At 44.3% G+C, this 23,012-nt stretch overlaps 1 protein-coding gene across 2 annotated transcripts in view; it reads left to right on the top strand.

Annotated features, from left to right (window-relative positions):
• Positions 1-22,615, top strand: part of LOC139563269 (protein kinase C-binding protein NELL1-like) — a 498,410-nt gene extending 475,795 nt beyond the window's left edge. For both annotated transcript variants that reach the window (XM_071381775.1, XM_071381774.1), the window contains 3 exons: positions 7,419-7,595; positions 10,213-10,437; positions 10,909-22,615. In XM_071381775.1, coding sequence (XP_071237876.1) covers positions 7,419-7,595; positions 10,213-10,437; positions 10,909-10,959 — 453 coding nt within the window. In that variant the 3' untranslated portion in view covers positions 10,960-22,615. The remainder of the gene's footprint in view (positions 1-7,418; positions 7,596-10,212; positions 10,438-10,908) is intronic.
• Positions 22,616-23,012: the final 397 nt, after the last annotated feature.

Here is a 23,012-nt window from a genome sequence, read left to right as displayed (position 1 = left end):
TCAATGCATTTGCATGGGCTAATAGCTCATTGGTCCAATTTTGTTTTTCTTCAGCAAATAATAATACTTTTTTTATTTTTTTATTAGCAAAATTATCCTTGGTATGACTTTCTTAAAAAATGCCATATAGCTTAGTAGAACACCCCCTTCCCTCCCCCCTACTTAACTATCTTCTCCCAGTTTGATGCAGTGAAGATGGGTACCACGTAATAAGATTGGATGATAAATAACCTAGTTATGGCAGCTATTAGTCTACTATAGCGCAAGTTGGCTTGTTGGTTGGTTGCTGTCTCTCATCTCTCTCTCCCTCCTCCCTGTGTCACTCACAGTATGGCCCCTCCTCCACCTGCTAGAGGCACCTCTCTCTCCGTCCTCTCACGGGTTATCAGCTCTGTTTAATAAAGTGGCTTAAAAAAAGTACTTTTCTGCTGTTTCCCTCACTCGGATCGGATTGGACCGGGTCTATACGGAACGGGTCTAGTTGTCTGTATTTATGCATATCGGGTTCAGGTGGGAAAGCCCCAGGTCCATTTTGGAACGGGTACAACTTTTTGGACCCGTGAAGACCTCTAGTGTGCTGCTCTCTGCTTGACTGTTCACCCTTTGATACTACTTTGAATGAGTTGTTTTCAATGGAAAGAGACCTACCCAAAGCCAAATGACTGCATACAAGTTCAACTTTGAGTAGCCGATGTGGGATCACTAGCTAGGTAGCTGTGTGTGCGCTAGCACTAGCTAGGTAGCTGTGTGTGCGCTAGTGGTGGTCATCATGTAAGTTTGTCACCTGCCCTGAGACTTAGGCCGGGATTCATTCCAAGGTGCGTTGTATAGCAGCACACTGGACAGCCGACAACACGCATTTTAAAGGCAATTTCCAGAGTTTGCAGAGATCGCATGGTAAACGCTGTGCCTGTCGGCTCACGTGTAAATTCCTTTTTAAAAGACAAATTGTCAGCTGTCCAGTGCGCAGTTCCATAACAAGCCTTGGATTGAATCCTGGCCTGAGATGCACTATCCGATTGTGGATGAGGATGTCACAGCTCAGATCAAAAACACCTGCAGTATTGTGACTGAAGGATTCATCCTTCTGCTACTGCTATGGAGAGAGCAAGGAGTAGGAGTGACAGTGAGATAGAGCCACAACTGAGCATGAGATAGAGGGAGGGGGAGAAGTTGCATGACACCGAGAAATACAGAGGGAGAAGAAGATGGCGTAACACTGAAAGATGCGAAGAGAGACACAGGAGAACGGAGAGAGAGGAGGCGTACACTGTTTGACATAATAATAATAATTGACGTTATATAACTCGAGACAAAAAGTACAGGCAACAGAGAGAGGAAAAGAGAGGGAGGAAGGGAGGACTGTGAGTGAGGTCTATGTACCTCGGCTGCTGTCTCTGTTTAGCCTCAGGTATCTGTGCTGCAGCTTTTGTCCGGTTCTGTGCCTCTGCAGTAGGTCCAGTAGCCAAAGCCCAGCTCTCTGCACGACTTCAACACCTGAAAGCCTGGCTTTCTCTATAAGGCTCCAACACCTGATCTGAAAATGGTCTCCAACACAAAGATCTCACTTCAGCCTGTGACATGCAACTGATATGCTACTGATATGCTAACTACCCAGTGAGCACAGTCCGACACGGACGTCCATGAATGTTATTTTTTGTGTGAAATTTAGTCTGTCCGCCCTGGCCTTGATTTAAAATGTCCACAGACGTCCGGACTGGAACAAATCTGAACCAATCATAGGCGTCTATGTTTTGTTTAGATCTGGTCCGGACCGGCTTTGATTTCAACGTCCACAGACTGTCACGTTCCTGACCTGTTTTCCCTTGTTTAGTATGGTCAGGGCGTGAGTTGGGGTGGGCATTCTATGTTATGTGTTTCTATGTTGGGTTCAATGTATTAGCCTGATATGGTTCTCAATTAGGGGCAGGTGTTTTACGTTTCCTCTGATTGAGAACCATATTAAGGTAGGCTGTTCTCACCGTTTGTTTGTGGGTGATTGTTTTCCGTGTCTGTGTATGTACCACACGGGACTGTTTCGTTTGTTTAGTCTGTTCCTGTTCGTGCGTTCTTCGTGTTATGTAAGTTCTCATGTCCAGGTCGGTCTACGTCGTTTTTGTTATTTTGTAATTTATCAAGTGTGCTTCGTGTTCGTCTTCTTTAAATAAATGTATTATGTATTCAACAAAAGCTGCGTTTTGGTCCGATCCCTGCTCCTCCTCAGAAGAGGAGGAGAACAATCGTTACAGAATCACCCACCAACAAAGGACCAAGCAGCGTGGGAAAAAGCAGCAGCAGCGATCGCAGGATTTCTGGACATGGGAGGAAATACTGGACGGTAAAGGACCCTGGGCACAACCTGGAGAATATCGCCGCGCTCGTGAAGAGCTGGAGGCAGCTAAAGCCGAGAGGCGGCGGTATGAGGAGGCAGCACGGAAGCAGGAGCAAAATCTGGACTACACTACGTGGGAGGAGATTGACAGGTGGGCGATCGACCCAGGGAGAAGGCCGGAGCCCGCCTGGGATTCTCTGGCGCAGCGTGAGGAGGGATACCGGCGAATGGAGGCAGCACGACGACGCGGTAGGAAGCCTGTAAGTCAAGCCCAAAAATGTCTTGGGGGGGGGGGGGCTAAAGGGTAGTGTGGCGAATTCAGGTAGGAGACCTGCGCCAACTTCCCGATCTTACCGTGGAGAGCGAGAGTACGGGCAGACACCGTGTTATGCGGTAGAGCGCACGGTGTCTCCTGTACGTGTGCATAGCCCGGTGCGGGTTATTCCACCTCCCCGCACTGGCCGCGCTCGATTGGGCATTGAGCCAGGTGCCATGAAGCCGGCTCAACGCGTCTGGTCTCCAGTTCGTCTCCTCGGGCCGGCATACATGGCACCAGCCTTACGCATGGTGTCCCCGGTTCGCCAACACAGCCCAGTGCGGGTTATTCCACCTCCCCGCACTGATCGGGCTACGGGGAGCATTCAACCAGGTAAGGTTGGGCAGGCTCGGTGCTCAAGGGAGCCAGTACGCCTGCACGGTCCGGTATATCCGGCGCCACCTCCCAGCCAAGTACCACCAGTGCCAACACCACGCACCAGGCTTCCTGTGCGTCTCCAGAGCCCTGTTCCTCCTCCACGCACTAGCCCTATGGTGCGTGTCTCCAGCCCGGTACCACCAGTTCCGGCACCACGCACCAAGCCTCCTGTGCGTCTCCAGAGCCCTGTTCCTCCTCCACGCACTAGCCCTATGGTGCGTGTCTCCAGCCCATTACCACCAGTGCCTACACCACGCACCAAGCCTCCTGTGCGTCTCCAGAGTCCTGTGCGCCCTGTTGCTGCTCCCCGCACTAGCCTTAAGGTGCGTGTCCTTAGCCCGGTACCACCAGTTCCGGCACCACGCACTAGGCCTACTGTGCGCCTCAGCCGGCCAGAGTCTGCCGTCTGCCCAGTGCCGCCTGCACTGTCAGTCTGCCCAGTGCCGCCTGCACTATCCGTCTGCCCAGAGCCGCCTGCACTATCCGTCTGCCCAGTGCCGCCTGCGCTATCCGTCTCCCCAGCGCCGTCTGAACTGCCCGTCTGTCCTGAGCCTTCACAGCCGCCCGTCTGTCCTGAGCCTTCAAAGCCGCCCATCTGTCCTGAGCCTTCAAAGCTGCCCGTCTGTCCTGAGCCTTCAAAGCCGCCCATCTGTCCTGAGCCTTCAGAGCCGTCCGTCAGACAGAAGCCGCTAGAGCCGTCCGCCAGACAGGAGCCGCTAGAGCCGTCCGCCAGACAGGAGCCGCTAGAGCCGCCCGCCAGACAGGAGCAGCCAGAGCCGCCCGCCAGACAGGAGCAGCCAGAGCCGCCCGCCAGACAGGATCCGCTAGAGCCGTCCGCCAGACAGGAGCAGCCAGAGCCGCCCGCCAGACAGGAGCAGCCAGAGCCGCCCGCCAGACAGGAGCAGCCAGAGCCGTCCGCCAGACAGGAGCCGCTAGAGCCGTCCGCCAGACAGGAGCAGCCAGAGCCACCCGCCAGACAGGAGCAGCCAGAGCCGCCCGCCAGACAGGAGCAGCCAGAGCCGCCCGCCAGCCATGACCTGCCAGAGCCGTCATTCAGCCATGACCTGCTAGAGCCGTCATTCAGCCATGACCTGCCAGAGCCGCCCCTCAGTCCGGTGCCGCCCCTCAGTCCGGTGCCGCACCTCAGTCCGGTGCTGCCCCTTAATCCAGTGGGGTTTATATGGAGGGTGGCCGTTAGGAGGAGGCCACGGAAGCGGGGATTAACTATGGTGGGGTGGGGACCACGTCCAGAGCCATCTGTCCACAGTGGACAGATGCCCACCCAGACCCTCCCCTAGAGTTTTAGGTGGTGCGCCCGGAGTTCGCACCTTGAGGGGGGGGGGGGGTTCTGTCACGTTCCTGACCTGTTTTCCCTTGTTTTGTATTTGTTTAGTATGGTCAGGGCGTGAGTTGGGGTGGGCATTCTATGTTATGTGTTTCTATGTTGGGTTCAATGTATTAGCCTGATATGGTTCTCAATTAGGGGCAGGTGTTTTACGTTTCCTCTGATTGAGAACCATATTAAGGTAGGCTGTTCTCACCGTTTGTTTGTGGGTGATTGTTTTCCGTGTCTGTGTATGTACCACACGGGACTGTTTCGTTTGTTTAGTCTGTTCCTGTTCGTGCGTTCTTCGTGTTATGTAAGTTCTCATGTCCAGGTCGGTCTACGTCGTTTTTGTTATTTTGTAATTTATCAAGTGTGCTTCGTGTTCGTCTTCTTTAAATAAATTCATTATGTATTCCACAAAAGCTGCGTTTTGGTCCGATCCCTGCTCCTCCTCAGACGAGGAGGAGAACAATCGTTACAGACTGATTGATTTGGCCCAAACATAGACGTACAAACTTGTGAAACATAGACGTCTATGATTAGTTCAGACTTGGTCTGGACCAACCACATGTGGGTCGTGTCCCCCTGCTCAGAGGTTGCATTCATCAACCAATGGTTTCGTGCCATGTCATCAACTGTGCCATCAGGCACCAGATTTCTATATAGCTGATACGTAACCTTGGTTAAACCAGAACTTAAGTCTGGTATAATTGGTCAGATGCTCAATTCTGTGTGAATTCTGACCAATTCTGGGTCAATTCTATGTGTTAAGAGAAGAAAGAATGAGGATCGGTACCAGAACTAAGAGCTTTACCAATTCATTAGAGTAATAACCAGTGTGCTTTGCAAGTGTTGACTTCTACATTTACAGTTTGGCCTTTATGCAGACGCTCTTATCGAGAGCAACTTACAGTCAGTGCATTCAACTAAGGTAGATAAACCACATATCACACACTTCTGTAACTGTTACTGTCATTTTTTCTGTTGGTCCAAAACCATTGAACATGATTACTACCAGTTCTAGAGCTTTTGAAAAAGCAAACTTAAGTGCATGTGACAGTTGGGAGCAATAATAAATATTGTACAAAGCTAGCCCTATTTTATATAAATCGGAATTACAATTTGAGAGATTTTTTTAAATAAATATATATTTTCAACTTACATTTAAGAAACAAATATGTACCTGTTTTCAACACCTGGAAAATATGTATTTTAGATGTCTTTGCAAGATAATTTTGCTCACTGGGTAACTAATCAAGTAAACATGAACTAGTGAGTTTTTATCAGAATACTGCAAGCTACTGCTAATTATAGACTTTTCATGACACTTGCCAGGCTTTAGTATTAAGTATAGGCCTACTACTGGCTAATCAAAGTATATATTTGTACCTTCCATTGTTTACAATTTTACATTGTTATGAATCTCATTGGGGAAAAAGGTAAACATTTTTGCAGCCTAGCTGTCAATCGCTATCGGCATGAGCATGTAAACCTTGCATTGGAAACCCGGCCGGTAAAAATTTCATATATTGATTGGAATTGTCTAAGGCAGTGAGAATAATGTCAAGCTGAATAAAACTACATTAAATAGAAAAATTATGCAATATAACCTTAGGGCTACATACAGAGGTATTCCAGTCAACCTTAAGCGGTTTCTCAGATAAAGACTAGGACTATTTCAACTCCTAGAAAGGCAGATTTTTAGGGTGGTTGCCCCAAAATGTATTCTTTTGTATTGAATTGAAGGTTGTTTGCATTATTGAAAGCTATGCAGTTTTAACATTATAAACTTGGCATTTATTTGGTAAATAAAACAATGCAGCATTTGCTGTAAAATGCCTAATTTCAAGGCTATTCCAAAACATTGTTACAATGCACACAATGGTAATTATATTGCATGGCATTAGTCAGCCACTCAAGTAAAATTAGCAGTGCTACTCATATCCGTAGCCATAACATTAAAAGGCTAACGCTAATAAAGCTCTTGGATATTAGCACCATGAGAGTTACTAGCTACTGTAGCGACAATACGTGCCGATAAAATATTGGCTACTCATTATGCAAGTACATTTATACATTTATACATTTTGCAACAGCCTTTTCAGGAGGGCTCCTGAGTGGCGCAGCGGTCTAAGGCACTGCAACTCAGTACAAGTACAGTCCCTGGTTCAAATCCTGGCTGTAGCACATCCGGCAGGGATTGGGAGTCCCATAGGGCGGTGCACAATTGGCCCAGTGTCGTCTGGGTTTGGCTGTGGTAGGCCGTCATTGTAAATAAGAATTTGTTCTTAACTGATTTGCCTTTTTAAATTATATAGGGTTGTTGAGCTCATTACCAAGCTGGCAAAGGCTCAGTATGGCCAGTAAAATGGATCATGAAGTTTTCACGGATAAAGAGCCTGGAATCTCTGTGGAAAGAGTTGCACCCATGGCCGTCATCAGATATCCAAAGCAAAACCCTAACCTCCTAAAAACACTCCTCTTAAAACGTCAATGACAAATTGTCGTCAGTATTGTTGGAAATGGCCTTGCTCAATGAAGTGTATTTTCCTCTATAATGCTTATGCCTTCTGTAGGAGGAGTGAGTGTAACGGTTTAAATAAGACTGTAGGCAGTTAGGTAGGGTAGGAGGCATACCAATGTGTGTGCATGTCTGTGTGTCTATGTGTTTGCATGTGCATTTAAGCAATCACTAGAAGAATATGAAAATGTCAGTAATCAAACTGTAAAAGAATTGACAAGCAAAACCGGCCAAGATTACGATTTGTACAACGTAACTGCAGTCTTACAAACTTTGTGGGTGGATGGATGTAACTGGCCTGATTATAGTAGTTCATTAGACATTTGGAAGAAAGGCCTCAAAGTTCCAGACCTGCTGGGAATGAGGATTATTTGCTTATAGAACTATTTAGATTTTTTTTTTGGGGGGGGGGGGGGGGGGGTTCAAACCCATTCTCACAGCGTACATAGTACGTGATCCAAAGTCATCGGCATAGACTGCTGGACCGACCCAGGCCATGGCCTTGACATTCCTTTGTATTCCTATGCATTTACTTTGTCCCCAGGACGGGCGCACCTTCTGCAGGAGGACAGAGTGTGACTGTGTGGACCCCGAGGCAGACCTGTTCTGCTGTCCTGAGTGTGACTCCAGAAAGTCCAGCCAATGTCTGCACCAGAGTGGACACACACTGTACAACAGCAGAGACTCCTGGATCTACAGCTGCCAGCAGTGCCGCTGCCTGGTATACACACACACACACACACACACACACACACACACACACACACACACACACACACACACACACACACACACACACACGCTTCTTGTGTACTTTGTTGTACACAAACACTCTCTTGTTCACACACGCACGTTTTACACTTGTGCAACATGGATAAAGAGGATGTGTATGTCTCCTCTGATCTTTTTTTCCCCCATATTAAAACATACAATCTACTTGCAGTGAAGATGCTCAACATTTACATTACATTAAGTCATCTAACAGACTCCCATCCAGAGCGACCCACAGAAGCTACCGGGGTCAACGCACTGCTCAAGGATACTTAGACAGATCTTCCACAAGGTCAAAAACCAGCAAACTATCAGCCACCGGCCCAATCTCCCAAGCTCCCAACCGCCAGGCTACCAGCCCTCCAAGCCCTCCAAGCCCCCCCCACAGTTCCCCGAGAGCTGCCCCTCAACCATCCGAGACCCCCCACCGGCCCCAATCCACCCCCAAAATGGTCATAAAATAATTCCATTTCCCACGCCCAAGAACCCCGACCCCCCCCAGGCCCCGTCCCCAATGCAACCAACAAAATAAACAAAAGAGAAAGACAAAGGAAACCAGAAAACAATCATGCAAAAACCTAAAGACATCGAGGACAACAAAAAGCATAACAGCAAGGCCAACTGAATATATTTGAGTGCATGTATGACACTATTTACATGTGTGTCCGTGTATGTGCACATATGTGCGTTTGAATGAGAGTGTGTGTATACGCATGTGTACAAACACCTGCGCGGCATCAGCCTCAGGCAAACAGGCATTAGCTGTAACAACGCTGCCCCTCAGTCATTCAAACGTACTTTTTGTTTTGTTTTATTTTGACTTATTTTTCTTTGACCGTCATTCTATTCCAGCCCAACAACTCCACTCCCACGTGTCTCCAATTCCACATCCCAACCCTCAGCTTCCCTCAGCCCCTCCCACCTATCTCTGCTAGCCACCCCCTTTGGATTTCTACACACCATATGTCTTTCAACTATGCTGTGATGTTTAACATGCAATTTATCCATCTAATCGAATAAGTAAGCTCGTAAGTAAGCATTTCACTGTAAGGTTTGTTGTATTCGGCGCATGTGACTGATAAGATTTGATTTGATTTGAGTAGAATCCACAGATTGCGAGTTGAAGATAAATACTTTTATGAAGAGTATTAGTATATTAGTAATTGACTGACCAGGTCTCTCCAGATCTCCCAATAATGCTATTTCTAGGGGCAAATTTTAGATTAATGTTATGCTTTTTCAGCCATTCCTGAACCTGAGACCAGAAACAGGCTACCTGAGGGCAATACCAAAACAAATGGTCTACTGATTCTGTATCCTCACAACAAAATCTGCTGAGCTGCGATGATTGTATGCCCCAAAATATTCAACATTTAGGTGGTGGCAAGAATTCTGTACAATCATTTTAGCTGAAAAGCACAAAGTCTTGAAACTTGCGTCGTTTTATATATCAGCTAATACACCCTGTCTCCTCTGATCTTGATTGCGTCTTTCACGAGCAGCACCCAGCTAATTATTATGGCTACCAGGAAACAAAGCAGATCCTTGCATGCTAATGAGATAGGCTGTGAAGAAGCCTGATAACCGAAGAAAAAGCAGATGTTACCGTCTTGATATGAAATAGAATTATATTTTTTGGTGGCTTAGCCTTTGTGTGTGTGTGTGTGTGTGTGTGCGCGCGTGCACCTGCGTTTTGTGAATGTGTGTGACATCTTTGTGTGTGCATGTGCATTACCTTACTCTGCTCGACCTGATAATTAGGCTCTGACAGCTGTGCAATTAGCTAAGCGATGCTGCCGTGGAAACACAGATCCCAGAATCAGCATGGCACCAACAACCATTCTAATTTGCCCAGCCAGCCTTGAAGTGTCATCGGAAAGAAAGACATTCTAAGGCCTTAGACACAGCTATCACTACTGTGGCCTATGGCCAAACCTTCAAGTGACTCACAACAAGAGAGACAGAGAATCTACAGTGTGAGCCTGTGATATTAAACTGATATTATAAACTGGGTGATTCGAGCCCTGAATGCTGATTGGCTGACACCCGTGGTATATCAGATCATATACCACGGGTATGACAAAACATTAATTTTTTTCTGCTGTATTTACATTGGTAACCAGTTTATAATAGCAATAAGGCACCTCAGAAGTTTGTTCTATATGGCCAATATACCATAACTAAGGGCTGTATACAGGCACTCCGCGTTGCGTCGTGCTTAAGAACAGCCCTTAGTCATGGTATATTGGACATATACCACACCCCCATGGGCCTTATTGCTTAAGTATATGTCGGTGATCAAAGCCATAGTACTGATCCCACTATGTCAGCCATCAGGTGATTCACATCAGAGAGCTGCTTAGACACTTGTCTCAGTATTCCTAACTTTATCCTTCCAATGTGGTCTTACAATACTCCATAGTAGTCAGGACTGTTCCAAACAAGTGTCCCTTGTTTTTCTTCCATTCTCCTCCAATCTCCTCCAATCTGTCTGTCTGTCTGTCTGTCTGTCTGTCTGTCTGTCTGTCTGTCTGTCTGTCTGTCTGTCTGTCTGTCTGTCTGTCTAGGAGGGAGAGGTGGACTGCTGGCCCCTGGTGTGTCCAGTGTTGGCGTGCAAGTACTCTGCCTTGGCGGAGGGCGAATGTTGCCCGCACTGCGTCACTGACCCCTGTCTGGCAGACAATATTGCCTACGACATCATGCAGACCTGCCAGGACCCCACTGGGATCACCCGCCTCAGCAGTGCCACGTGGCCCATGCCAGGGTCACCCTGCACCACCTGCAAATGCAAGGTGACAACAACAACAACAACAACTCACCTCTTACCTGACACAGACACACATACACACACAGGAGCACGCAAAAACACATACATACGTACATACACTCACACACACACAGTGAATGGCAAGCTTTTCCTGCACCTCCTGCAAGTGCAGTATTTACAGGAACACTAACGCACACAGCTGTGTCACCGGCAAGAACAAAGCACGCAACCCTAACCTAGGCCCGGGATTCAATGCACGGCGCATTATAGGGCAGCATACTATACAGCTGATAATGCGCCATTCATGGTAACTGCTGCACATGTCGGTTCTATAGTGTAAGTGCCCTTTTAACGTTTGTTGAATCCCGGCCCTGACCTCACCTTGCATCACTCTCACATGGTAGCATACGCAAGCATGCAGAAAAAGAATGGAACTAACTACCTGTTTCTCTTTTTTTTTCTTCATATTCCCCTTTTTTATCGCCGTCGTGGTCAGAATGGAAGTGTGTGCTGCTCGGTGGAGCTGGATTGTCTTCAGAACAACTAAACCCTCCTCTTTCGGTAGCCGTGCTCTTCTCCTCCTCACCAATAGCCCCTTTCTCCAGATCCTAGACTGGCCACACTGTTTGAAGACCCTACCTTTGGACCCTTTTACCACACATGCTCACAAACACGCACATACGCACGCACACACTCTGCCTGGGTTAGGGCAGTGGCTGGTTCTTCAAGCAACACTGTATCGGTGACAAATTGAGAGATGGTGTGTCTGTCTGCTACACAACTACAGGAGGAGACCAACCCACATATAACCGTTTCCTCACTCACCCCCTACTTGCACCCTTATCAGTGTGTTCTGTATGTTTGTGTGCGTGCGTGTGCGTATATCAGGGGCCCCAAACTTTTTGGGCCCACAACCCCATTTTGATTAAAAATAAATTGCAACCCCACAATGTAAGAAAGTTATGTTATCAAGGGACAGTGTTTTTTAATTGTCACTATGACAGTCTATTAGAAATCAGTCTGACAGTCCTTTTGAAAGTATTTCAATGTGAAGGAAGTATGGTTTGAAGTGACTGAAATGCATCTGGTATGTGTTGGGAAGTTCAGAAGATCATCAGGCAATCATTTTTGTATGATCTTCTGTGTAGAAAACATTGTTAATGTTCTTTTTCCCCCAGTCTGATTTTTTCTGCCTGGTCCTGTCCAATCTGTCCTAATGAGTTCTGTGTGACATGGGCATTGTGGAGGGAAACAGAAGACACATGAGTGGTCCTGAGAATTCGTATGTTTGATGGGTTCATAGCATTTGTAGGAAGAAAACATAAACTTCTCTGTTTATTACAGCTGCATCTAGCGGCTACCAGCGCAATTTTTCCCCCCCAGAGATTCTCTCAAATAAAATGTTATTGGTCGCATACACATATTTGGCAGATGTTATCGCAGGTACAGTGAAACGCTTATGTTTCTATCTCCAACAGTGCAGTAATAACTCACAATACATGATAACACAGACAAAACCCCCAATATTAAAATTAAGAAATTAAGAAATATCAGAACGTGCAATGTCAGAGTCTGGAAAATAAATGTTTTTTATGTTATTTCATTTTTATTTAACTAGGCAAGTCAGTTACCATGCTACCATGGTGTATTATCATGTGTTGCTGCCATGCTATGTTGTTGTCTTAGGTCTCTCTTTATGTAGTGTTGTGGTGTCTCTCTTGTCGTGATGTGTGTTTTGTCCTATATTTTAATTTTATTTAAATTTTTAGTCCCAGCCCCCGTCCATGCATGCTTTTGCCTTTTGGTAGGCCATCATTGTAAATAAGAACTTGTTCTTAACACAACATGACAATAACATGGTAGCAGCACAAAACCTGGTACAAACATTATTGGGCACAGACAACAGTACAAAGAGCAAGAAGGTAGAGACCACAACACATCATGCGAAGCAGCCACAACTGTCAGTAAGAGTGTCCATGATTGAGTCTTTGAATGAAGACATGGAATGAAGACTACTTTGGTGACAGGCAGTGGCTGAGACAGAAGATGTTCTGACTTTATACACTGCACTCTTTGAGAGACATAGTTAGCAAAACCAGGTCAAAGTCCCTCAGAGACACAAATACTCCTTAGCCGACCCACAAGAATGGAATGTTCTACCGCAGTTGGCAGTGGCTTCTGATTAAATTCAATTTTCACAGATCCTTTTGTTGCAATTTCGATGAGGCTCTCTTGTTGAGATATCTCGTTCCAGTCGCTAGCTGCAGCGAACTGAAAAGAGGAGCGACCCGGGGATGTGTCTGCTTTGAGGACCTTTAACAGAATGTGACTGGCAGAACGGGTGTTGTATGTGGAGGATGAGTAGGAGGGGAGTGAGGCCTAAGAGGGTTTTATAAATATGCATCAACCAGTGGGTCTTGCGACAGGTATACAGAGATGACCAGTTTACAGGGGAGTATAGAGTGTAGTGATGTGTACTATAAGGAGCATTGGTGGCAAATCTGATGGCCGAATTGTAAAGAACATCTAGCCGCTCGAGAGCACCCTTACCTGCCGATCTATAAATTACGTTTTCCGTAATCTTGCATGGGTTGGATAGTCATCTGAATCAGGGTTAGTTTGGCAGCTGTGGTGAAAGAGGAGCATTTACAATAGAGCAAACTACGTCTAGATTTAACCTTAGCCTGCAGCTTTGATATGTGTTGAGAGAAGGACAGTGTACCGTCTAGCCAGACTCTCAAGTACTTGTATGAGGTGACTACCTCAAGCTCTAAACCCTCAGAGGTAGTAATCACACTGGTGGGGAGAGAGGCATTCTTCTTACCAAACCACATGACCTTTGTTTTGGAGGTGTTCAGAACAAGGTTAAGGGCAGAGAAAGCTTGTTAGACACTAAGAAAGCTTTGTTGTAGAGCGTTTAACACAACATCCATGGAGGGGTCAGCTGAGTACAAGACTGTATTATCTGCATATAAATGGATGAGGGAGCTTCCTACTGCCTGAGCTATGTTGTTGATGTAAATTGAGAAGAGCTTGGGGCCTAGGATCGAGCCTTGGGGTACTACTTTGGTGACAGGCAGTGGCTGAGACAGCAGATGTTCTGACTTTATACACTGCACTCTTTGAGAGAGACAGTTAGCAAAACCAGGTCAAAGTCCCTCAGAGACACAAATACTCCTTAGCCGGCCCACAAGAATGGAATGGTCTACCGCAGTTGGCAGTGGCTTCTGATTAAATTCAATTTTCACAGATCCGTTTGAGAGAAGAGCTCCAACTTCTTAATCATAGTCTCAATTTTGTCCTGTACGTTGAATATAGTTGCGGAGAGTCCCTGTAATCCTAGATTCAGATCATTCAGGTGAGAAAAAACATCACCCAGATAGGCCAGTCGTGTGAGAAACTCGTCATCATGCAAGCGGTCAGACAAGTAAATATTATTGTCAGTAAAGAACTTTAAGCTCGTCTCTCAATTTTTTTTAAACGTTTCAATACTTTGCCCCTTGATAACCAGCGCACTTCTGTATGTTGTAAAAGCGTTACATGGTCACTGCCCATGTCATTGCATAGTGCCGAAAATACACGAGAGTTCAGGGGCCTTGCTTTAACAAAGTCAACCATTTTCACTGTAGTGTCCGAAATGTCTTTCAAGCTGTCAGGCATTCCCTTGGCAGCAAGAGCCTCTTGGTGGATGCTGCAGTGTACTCAAGTGGCGTCGGGAGCAACTGCTTGCATGCGCGTTACCACTCCATTATGTCTCCCTGTCATGGCTTTTGCGCCATCAGTACAGATACCAACATGAGCAGCAGCTACGTTTGGCTACATACGGACCATTAGTTGAATTCCCGCGAGTGAGTAATGGTTAATGTGATTGCATGTTAATTATTTGACTAGGCTACCTGTATTTGACATTGTGTTGTTATTTTGCTGAGCACTAGATGGTTTAATGGTTTTGGCAGTGAAATGAGGCGAGAGAAAAAAAACGAACTCAAATGTATAGCCCCGTTGGAAAATATAAATGGACTGTTTGAAAATGTGAAGAAAAAAAGTCAAAAACCCCCAAAAATATAAAAATATATATAAAATGTGAATCACATTTTTATTTGCCGTACCCCCGATGGTATTGGGCATACCCCAGTTTGGGAATATCTGGTCTACCATATCAAAAGCTTTGGTAAAGTCAATAAAAATAGCAGGACAACATTGCTTAGAATCAAGGGCAATGGTGACATCATTGAGGACCTTTTAAGGTTGCAGTGTGTTGTGTATAGACAGTATGGACAGTATATTAATAGAAAATATGTGTACAGAAGTAGTTATATAGGATGAGCCTTGTCTATAATGCAGTATATAAATGTACAGTACCAGTCAAAAGTTCGGACTCATTCAAAGTTTTTTCTTTATTTTCACTATTTTCTATTTTTCTTTCTTTCATCAAGGCAAAGGGTGTCTACTTTGAAGAATCTCAAATCTCTGATATGTTTCACACTTTATTGGTTCCATGTGTTATTTCATAGTTTTGATGTCTTCACTATTATTCTACAATGTGGAAAAACATAAAAATAAAAATAAACCCTTTGAGTAGGTGTGTCCAAACCTTTCACTGCTACTGGTATGACGTGGACAAAATGGTTTTGTAAACATTGTTCAATTGACCAGTGTTCAATGACTATGTACATAGGGCAGCAATATCTAAGTTGCAGGGTAGAGTACCGGGTGGTAGCCGGCTCGTAACAGTGACTAAGGTTCAGGGCAGGGTACTGGGCGGCTTGTGGTGACTATTTAACAGTCTGATGGCCTGGAGATAGAAGCTGTTTTTCAGTCTCTCAGTCCCAGCTTTGATGCACCTGTACTGTCTCCACCTTCTAGATGGTAGCGGGGTGAACAGGCCGTGGCTCGGGTGGCTGAAGTCCTTGATGATTGTATTGGCCTTCCTGTGCCACCGGGTCCTGTAGATGTCCTGGAGGGCAGGCAGTGTACCTCCAGTGATGCGTTGGGCTGAACGCACTCTCTCTGGAGAGACCTGCGATTGTGGACGGTGCAACTGCCATACCAGGTGGTAATACAGCCCGACAGGATGTTCTTAATTGTGCATCTGTAGAAGTTTGTGAGGATCTTAGGGGCCAAGCCTAATTTCTTCAGTCTCCTGAGTAGCCTTGCGAGGGTTAACGCACTTAAATGTCTTACTCATGTCGGCCACAAAGAACAAGAACTCACAGTCCTCGTGTTTTCCTCGAAGCGTGCAAAGAAGGTGTTTAGCTTGTCCGTGGGCGAGGCGTCTGTGTTCGCGAGGTGTGTTGGCTTTCCCTTTGTAACCCGTGATTGTCTGGAATCCCTCTCACATATGTCTCATGTCTGAGCCGTTGAATTGCAACTCCACTTCGTACCTGTACTGACGTTTTGCCTATTTGATAACCTTACAGAGGGCATAGCTGGTCTATTTGTACATGTCCATGTTCCCAGTCACCTTAAATGCGATGGTTCGCACTATCAGTTTTGCATGAATGCTGCCATCTATCCACGTTTTTTGGTTTGGATAAGTTCTAATAGTGGGAACAACATCCTCTATGCACTTCCTGGAGAACTCAGTCACTAAGTTAGTGTATACAATTTTACTATTCTCGGAGGCAACCAGGAACATTTCCCAGTCTGATTGATCAAAACAATACTGAAGCATAGATTCTGATTGGTCAGACCAATGTTGAACAGTCGTTACAGTTTAAGTTTCTGCCTATAGGAGGGGAGGAGCAAAATTGAGGCGTGATCTCATTTGCCAAAGGGAGGGTGGGGGAGGGCCTTGTAGCCATCTCGGATCAGGGAGTAGCAATTTTCAAGCGTGCTCGATGAGCAAGTAGCACAGAAGATGTGTTGCAAGAACTTCGGTAGGGCTTTCTTCAGATTTTCTTTATTAAAGTCCCCAGCTACAATAAATGCGGCCTCAGGATATGCGGTTTCCATTTGGCAAAAAATTCCAATGTAGTTCATTGAGAGCTGTGTTGGCTTAGGGGGAATATAGATGGTCATGACAATGATCGAAGAAAATTCTCTTGGGAGGTAATGCAGTCGGTATTTGATGGTGAGGTATTCCGATCAGGCGAGAGAGAGAGAGAGAGAGGTGCTAGTCAGCAGCTCTCTCTTCTCATCCCCCCTCCCTCTCTCTTTCTATTTATTCACTAGGGCTGTGAATTGCCAGGAACCTCACAATACGATATTATCACGATGCTTAAGTGCCAATTCGATATGTATTGTGATTCCATATGTATCACGATGTATTACGATTCTGTATGTATGGCAATTTGATACTGTGATTTTATTGCAAACATAGGCTTATTGCTAACGTTGGCTTTTGCAGAGGGACAAGAAAGAGCCACGAGAAAACAAATTTTGATCAGTCATGGAAACAAAAGTGCTGAAAACATTTTGGATCACCGTTTAAAAAGAAATGAGAAATACCAGAGTTTTGTGGCAGGTACAGCCGACTATTGCTAGCTAACATTACCTACCTAGCAAGAGAATCAATACATAGAAACTATATAATTTCGTCAAAAGTAATACTGCAATACTGTACTGCAGGGCTCTCCAACCCTGTTCCTGGAGAGCTGCCATCCTATAGGTTTTCACTCCAAACCTAATCTCGCACACCTAATTCTAACAATTTGCTGTTCCCCTCGTCTTTCTATTTCTTACCTACCCTCCAACACGGTCACTCTGTCCTCTCTTCTTCACAACCACATTGTTCATACCTCTGCCCATTCTCGGTCCCTTTCTCTCCCATTTTCCATCTTCATAATAGAAAGCTTTTTGAGCTCTTTGAAAAGAGCCATAAAAGTTGCTATCCAATATCATTATTGTCATCATCATGTGTTATTGTGAAATACTGATCCTGATTGAGCACACAATGTGTTTGTCCCACCTGATCTGAGGTCAGCCCTGCTGTATAGTGGCGCAATGAATGTGTTGTCTTATCCTAGAGATTCAATCTATAGCATTTCATTTAGGCACTGATCTCCCTGATGTCTTTTAGGTTCTACAAGGAGTACACGTGAAGCTATATTTGTCATGGATGTGGACTTCTGCTTGTATTTGCGCTATAACGAGATGCACATTTATGGGTGACATTTTAGCAGAGTAAAAAAAACAGTGCTATTGTCAAAATGGCGCCCACCTCACAGATACTGTGTGCGCCATTGCATCTGCGTGATGAACGAACAATCACCACAAACGTCACAGAACAAGGGTTTTGAAATACATTTGATGACAATGTCAGTCACACTTTGACACTAACTTGATCGTTGTTTGACGTTTGCAAAATGGTACCCTTTGTATCAACCACGATTTCTATGTTTTTTTAAATGTTGTTGTTGGTCTTAATTTGCACTGGGTGTCTTGTTTGTGATAGAAAGCTTTGTGAATATTATAAACCACCTCACAATCCCAATCAGACCAGTCCTAGCCTCTGGTACAAATGAAAATGTAATCTGCGAAAGGAATACACAAAGAAATGTGGAAAATTGGAAAGTGAACATTTGTAAAATAAATAAATAATAACAAATTGCCACTCAAAACCAAGGGGCAATACTTACGAACATAAGCAACCATTTAAATTTGTAAAGTTTCTCCGGCTAAAAATGTCAATCGTTTTACTTTCATGTGACAGATCGCTAAATTGTAGCTGGTCCCATCATAAAATGGCACACGTTAGCCTTATGCTAACATCACCAGGTGGCAGTGATTATATCTTGGAACAAGTTCTGCATCAGCCAATTAAAATCATTGACATAGTTGGACGTGTTCCAACACTTCATAGAAGCGTCCTTAACGTACCTCAGTTCAACAGCATCATAAAGCAACTATCATGTGTATTTGAGTGACTGGTCAAATTGCTCTCTGTGTAAAGTGCCTAGTCTACGTAATTGTTGCAGATTGTGGCAAGGGTTCAAATCTCACATGATTTTTCCCCCCCAACACATGAATGTTGAAAAGAGCTGTAGCCAACAGCTTGAAAATTAAGATTCAAACTACTTTATTAAAGAGCTACCTCTTTCAGCCTTGCACACAAACACGCTAGCCGTGTCCGAATACCCATACTTGCGTACTAAATAAACTCAGCAAAAAAAGAAATGTCCCTTTTTCAGGACCCTGTCTTCCAAAGATAATTAGTAAAAATCCAAATAACATCACAGATCATGAACCATAAACAATTAATGAACATGCACCTGTGGAACGGTCATTAAGACACTAACAGCTTACAGACGGTAGGCAATTAAGGTCACAGTTATGAAAACGTAGGATACTAAAGAGGCCTTTCTACTGACTCTGAAAAACACCAAAATAATGATGCCCAGGGTCCCTGCTCATCTGTGTGAACGTGCCTTAGGCATGCTGCAAGAAGGCACGAGGACTGCAGATGTGGCCAGGGCAATAAATTGCAATGTCCATACTGTGAGACGCCTAAGACAGCGCTACAGGGAGACAGGACGGACAGCTGATCATCCTCGCAGTGGCAGACCATGTGTAACAACACCTGCACAGGATCGGTACATCTGAACATCATACCTGCAGGACAGGTACAGGATGGCAATAACAACTCCCCGAGTTACACCAGGAACGCACAATTCCTCCATCAGTGCTCAGACTGTCTGCAATAGGCTGAGAGAGGCTGGACTGAGGGCTTGTAGGCCTCACCAGACATCACTGGCAATGTCGCCTATGGCACAAACCCACCATCGCTGGACCAGACAGGACTGGCAAAAAGTGCTCTTCACTGACGAGTCGCGGTTTTGTCTCACCAGGGGTGATGGTCGGATTCGTGTATCGTCGAAGGAATGAGCGTTACACCGAAGCCTGTACTCTGGAGCGGGAGGTGGAGGGTCCGGCGATTTGGAGGTGGAGGGTCCGTCATGGTCTGGGGCGGTGTGTCACAGCATCATCGGACTGAGCTTGTTGTCATTGCAGGCAATCTCAATGCTGTGCGTTACAGGGAAGACATCCTCTTCCCTCATGTGTTACCCATCCTGCAGGCTCATCCTGACATGACCCTCCAGCATGACAATGCCACCAGCCATACTGCTCATTCTGTGTGTGATTTCCTGCAAGACAGGAATGTCAGTGTTCTGCCATGGCCAGCAAAGAGCCCGGATCTCAATTCCATTGAGCACGTCTGGGACCTGTTGGATCAGAGGGTGAGGGTGAGGGCCATTCCCCCCAGAAATGTCCGGGAACTTGCAGGTGCCTTGGTGGAAGAGTGGGGTAACATCTCACAGCAAGAACTGGCAAATCTGGTGCAGTACATGAGGAGGAGACGCACTGCAGTACTTAATGCAGCTGGTGGCCACACCAGATACTGACTGTTACTTTTGATGTTGACCCCCCCTTTGTTCAGGGACACATTATTCAATTTCTGTTAGTTACATGTCTGTGGAACTTGTTCAGTTTATGTCTCAGTTGTTGAATCTTGTTATGTTCATACAAATATTTACACATGTTAAGTTTGCTGAAAATAAATGCAGTTGACAGTGAGAGGACGTTTCATTTTTTGCTGAGTTTAGTAGGCCGTTTGAGTTTTTGGAAAAATTACTTTTAATAGTAAGCGTCATTTAAAAAATCAAGTTTACTTTAAATGCACAGATGTCTTACTCATTCCAGCTTCGACAAGAGCTGATCAATTCAATATGGGGATGTTCAATGTTGGATCTCTCTATGGGGCTAATAACGGACTGTCACTAAATTACACAATGTACAAATGACAATATTTTAGTTTTCCCATTAAATCAATGATGTATATGAATTTTTACAATTTATAGTTGACTTGAGGATTTAAGTATTTGAAACTAATGCCACATCAATCAATCAATCAAATGTATTTATAAAGCCCTTCTTACATCAGCTGATGTCACAAAGTGCTGTACAGAAACCCAGCCTAAAACCCCAAACAGCAAGCAATGCAGGTGTAGAAGCACGGTGTCTAGGAAAAACTCCCTGGAAAGGCTGGAACTTAGGAAGAAACCTAGAGAGGAACCGAGACCAAGTCTGCGTCTCTCACATGGATAGGCAGACCATTCCATAAAAATGGAGCACCATAGGAGAAAGCACTGCCTCCAGCTGTTTGCTTAGAAATTCTAGTGACAGTAAGGAGGCCTGCGTCTTGTGACCGTAGCGTATGTGTAGTAGGTATGTATGGCAAGACCAAATGCACAGATGTCTTACTCATTCCAGCTTCGACAAGAGCTGATCAATTCAATATGGGGATGTGCTACCGAAATTAACAAATAGCGGGAAACAACACAGTTAAGCATGACACATTCTCAGTATGTGAAAATAGAATGTTTAATATGAGAGATTTCAAAAATTGAGTATGTTCTAAATTCCAGGATGATATACTCATCATCGACTGTAGTAGAATTCGATGCACACTTCTCCATAATGCATTGGAAGAGGTGGGCTTCGAGTGATAGTCCCTAGTTCCCTTCAAGAACCAATAATAGACGACTTAATTGGGAAGATGCCCAAAGCTTCTGAGGTGGTGTTCAAATGTAGGCTAAGTAGTTTCTGTTCTCCTTTAAATTATCACGAGTATTGCATCGTAGGATACAGATTTGAAAAAAAATAATAATAATTAAAGTTGTTGCCCAAAGTGGTTCTGTTTTCTCACTGAAAAGTGTTTCTTGACCTCTTGGCCTTTGTCAGAGCTTCTAAACGAAATACGAAATCATCTTTTGATTTCTGTATGTGTCGGCATCGGGGACTCGAGATGTAGCTGGGTTATTGATTTCATGTTAATCAGGCCTTTTGATTTGTTTTTGTTGTGTAGGCTAGGCTACCTATTTAAATTAATGGATCAATCCTTAGCAGTCATTCTGATCTCATTCCCAATGATCAGTGCTTTAGCTTATTATGTTGCTGTCCAGCGGTTCTGAATTTGTGAAGCACCTGGCTTAGTCTGTGCATTAGCCTTTCACTTTGAACATATGAAAAGTTTGTGTGTACTAAGCTATTTGCTTTAATTTATATATGTTACAGTACTTTGGTTTCAATAATAAATATGTTGAAATGGAACCAAATGATCTGCTTCTGTCTTCAGTAATTTTTAAATAGATAGATTTTATTTGACAGAGTCATTTAAATGTTAGTAGTAGCTAGTATCCTAGTCAAGGATGCATCAATGCAATATTGGCAACATGACATTTTGTTACGGAGTAAAAGTAAACCTTGAATTGAAGGTTTAAAATATCCCTCTAGTGGCAGGGTTGACCTATTTTAAGAAATGCCATTGAGTTGGTGGATATAAAGTCTAAGATCTATGATAGGCAGATTAAAAATTTGTTCCAGGGTATAATCACTGCCAACTGGTAAGGTTAACATAGGGTTAACATGTGCCATGTCATCTATTGGGACAAGCTACATTTTAGCGTTATGTCATGTGCAAGTAAATCTACGATTTTAATTCGCTGATAGGCATTTTAAGCCAGAGAAACTGTTTAAATTTAAACGGTTGCTTATGTTCTAGTATGGCCCCCAAGATTGTAAGATTGTCCTTTTGATTGGTTAGTTATTGAATGACTACTGTAAAACTATTTCTAAGTCAGTGTGTAAATGTTGTTATGTACTGAAATTATGATGAGATTCGTTTTTTTAATCATCATTAATACATCATTAGCCATGTTTTCATGACTACTATTACTTATTTTGTTTGGGTGTGTTCCATTTTGCTGTAAATATTGTGTAAGGTGAGGATTCTGTAAAAAGAGTAAGACTATGTGAATAATAATTCCCCATTCCACACCTTCTTAAGTCCTGAGCATTTTTTGTCAACGGTGTGAGAAAGCTATACATTTCCATTGTTTCTTCATGTATTATTGCACTAACCGTTTGAACAGTTGTCACATGTCCCATCACCTCAACAGGAGAGACACTTGCTCCGGGGAGAAGCAGCTCTTAATCATTAAAAGTGGAAAACATAAAACTGAACATAGATCAGCGTCAAGGTGCAACTTCATCCAACTGCAGGAGGCTCTGCAGTGATCAAAAAGTCACAACGCTAAACCACCATGCAAACGGAACATTCATGTCCACACAATGTTTCCATGGACTGAATTACTCCAAGTGAACCTATTTAAACCCATGAGATCGAATAAAGAAAAAGAGAGTGTAAACTTGTAAACAATGTTGTTCTTGATTAAATTCCTACTAGAAAAATGATATAAAAAGCAAACCCCTTGTGTTCTTCTTTTAATGTCTCACTTTTTAAAAAATATACCATTTTGAATTCTCTCATGTGCCTGGAAGTAGCTAGCAAGCTTGCCAACTTTGTTGAATAAGCATCAGCCAGAGTGTGACCGTGGCAATGATGGTTCAATGTTGGATCTCTCTATGGGTCTAATAACGGACTGTCAATAAATTACACAATGTACAAATGACAATATTTTAGTTTTCCCATTAAATCAATGATGTATATGAATTTTTACAATTTATAGTTGACTTGAGGTTTTAAGTATTTGAAACTAATGCCACATCAATCAATCAATCAAATGTATTTATAAAGCCCTTCTTACATCAGCTGATGTCACAAAGTGCTGTACAGAAACCCAGCCTAAAACCCCAAAC

The sequence above is a fragment of the Salvelinus alpinus genome, chromosome 33 (assembly GCF_045679555.1).
Source record: "Salvelinus alpinus chromosome 33, SLU_Salpinus.1, whole genome shotgun sequence".
Classification (NCBI taxonomy): domain Eukaryota; kingdom Metazoa; phylum Chordata; class Actinopteri; order Salmoniformes; family Salmonidae; genus Salvelinus; species Salvelinus alpinus.
The sequence above is the reverse complement of the archived record's forward strand: the minus strand, read 5'-3'. Positions and strand labels throughout refer to the sequence as shown.